Source organism: Austrofundulus limnaeus, unplaced genomic scaffold (genome assembly GCF_001266775.1).
Source record: "Austrofundulus limnaeus strain Quisiro unplaced genomic scaffold, Austrofundulus_limnaeus-1.0 Scaffold1672, whole genome shotgun sequence".
NCBI classification, from domain to species: Eukaryota; Metazoa; Chordata; class Actinopteri; order Cyprinodontiformes; family Rivulidae; genus Austrofundulus; species Austrofundulus limnaeus.
Genome location: NW_013954074.1, coordinates 53,841 through 55,569, shown reverse-complemented (window position 1 = coordinate 55,569; position 1,729 = coordinate 53,841). Strand labels below are relative to the sequence as shown.

The 1,729-nt window shown below is 41.3% G+C and overlaps 1 protein-coding gene across 1 annotated transcript in view; it reads right to left on the bottom strand.

Annotated features, from left to right (window-relative positions):
* Positions 1–244: 244 nt before the first annotated feature.
* LOC106536072 (interleukin-1 receptor type 1) overlaps positions 245–1,729 on the bottom strand; it is a gene marked incomplete at its 3' end in the record, with an annotated part of 34,737 nt that continues 33,252 nt past the window's right edge. Inside the window, 1 exon segment of the mRNA XM_014033242.1 lies at positions 245–409. Coding sequence (XP_013888696.1) covers positions 245–409 — 165 coding nt within the window.

The following is a 1,729-nucleotide window of genomic DNA, read 5'->3' as shown; positions in this document are numbered from 1 at the left end:
GAATCAAGCTCCGACACAGTGCTTCTGAAACAGTGTGTTGTTTTTTTCAATACATGCACTGAAGCTTCAGCTTCAAACTGCCCATCACTAATTCAACACATTATTATGGTTAGAACACATCAGTAGTACAAAAACAAACATTGGGCAATAATGGGACTACCCAGGCAGCACCAGGTACCCCACAGTTCAAAATAACTGAGACACTGATGTCAACACTGATGTCAACACTGATGTCAACACTTACCCTGTCCAGGCAGACAGTCCCGACCTGCTATAAAGAGTTTATATCCACAGGTCTTTTCCAGCACCTCAGGCAGAGTCTGCAGAGCAAACTTGTCCACGTCCTCCCTGARCTCAGTGTAGAGCTGAGGGTACGTCACATAGGCATCATACAGCTTTCCATCCAGATCTGACAGAGAAAAGAGCTCATTAAGTCTATTTAGATGTTTGTTTTACTGAAACATGCACAAAAATAATTACGTTTATTAGTGAAAACCACCTTGTGTTTGAACATATTCAGTTATCCTGCTCAGCACAGACAAACTGAACAGATCTGTTGTTTCACATCTGAGTCACTGACATCTACAGTGAATCCCCCGTAAGACATCAAAAGTCCAGATTCACACATCAGAACACAGAACTGTTCTCTCTGGACATGACTACATCTAAAAAAGATTAAATGTTTTTATGATTTAAACCAGAGGTGCCCAAAGTGGGGCATGTGGGCCAAAACTAACCCGCCAAGCCATTTGATTTGGGCCACCATCAGTTGTCCTGGTTATTAGATTGTAATTATGTTCAGATTAAATATAAAATAGAAGTAACTACAAGAGACATTTAGATTAGATTTAAGTCCATATAGATTTGCACACCTTATGAGACCCCATATTAAGTAGAGGTTTCTGCAGATGAGTGGGCGTGTCCCAACAAAAGGCGATCTAAAGCGACACACCTGATTTGACGGACTTTGTTAAAGGGACACACCTGACTGGACAAGCAAAAAAAGGGGGGGGGGCATCACCGTACAGCATCATCTGATTGGACAAGAAGAAAAGGGGCGTTACTGTACGGCACCACTTTTTCTGGAGACCCCTACTTGGGTCACATTTCTCCTGGTTAACCTTAGTGTTGGGGTCAGGGTCAGGCTGTAAGATCAAGCAGGGTCTGAGGATACCGTCATTTAGGTCTCGTAGCCCACCGTGTTTATGCTTTAGATACGCCCACTCTTGTGACACGCCCACTTTGATTCTGCAGATAACCCCTTCTCACCCATATATTCAAATTTTAAACTATGAAAAGTCCCATGAGCCTTTGCTGCCTGAGCATACGTTGAATTTTCCTCCATGCCCATGGGCTGAAAACACAAAAGAATGTGGGCAACCACACTGGCTCTTAGCTTAATCATAAAAAATAAAACAACTTTACTGAAGAAGTATTTGCATTTCTTATATTATTGCATTCGGCCCACGTCCCTCAGATTGATTTTAATTTTGACCCTCTCAGGGAAAATGTTTGGGCGCCTCTGGTTTAAACAGACATTTTTAAACTGCACAAGCTATGCACGTGTTCAGATTAGTGATGATTGGTGATCAGACGTTCTGATTGTTCTGAAAATCTTTTAACTTTGTTTTAAGTTCTTGATGTAAATGTGTTATTTGATTTTATCCATCAGCCAAAAAAGGTTTTCTTCCTTTCTTTATTTTTTTATCTAAAAGAACTGGTGGGGGGG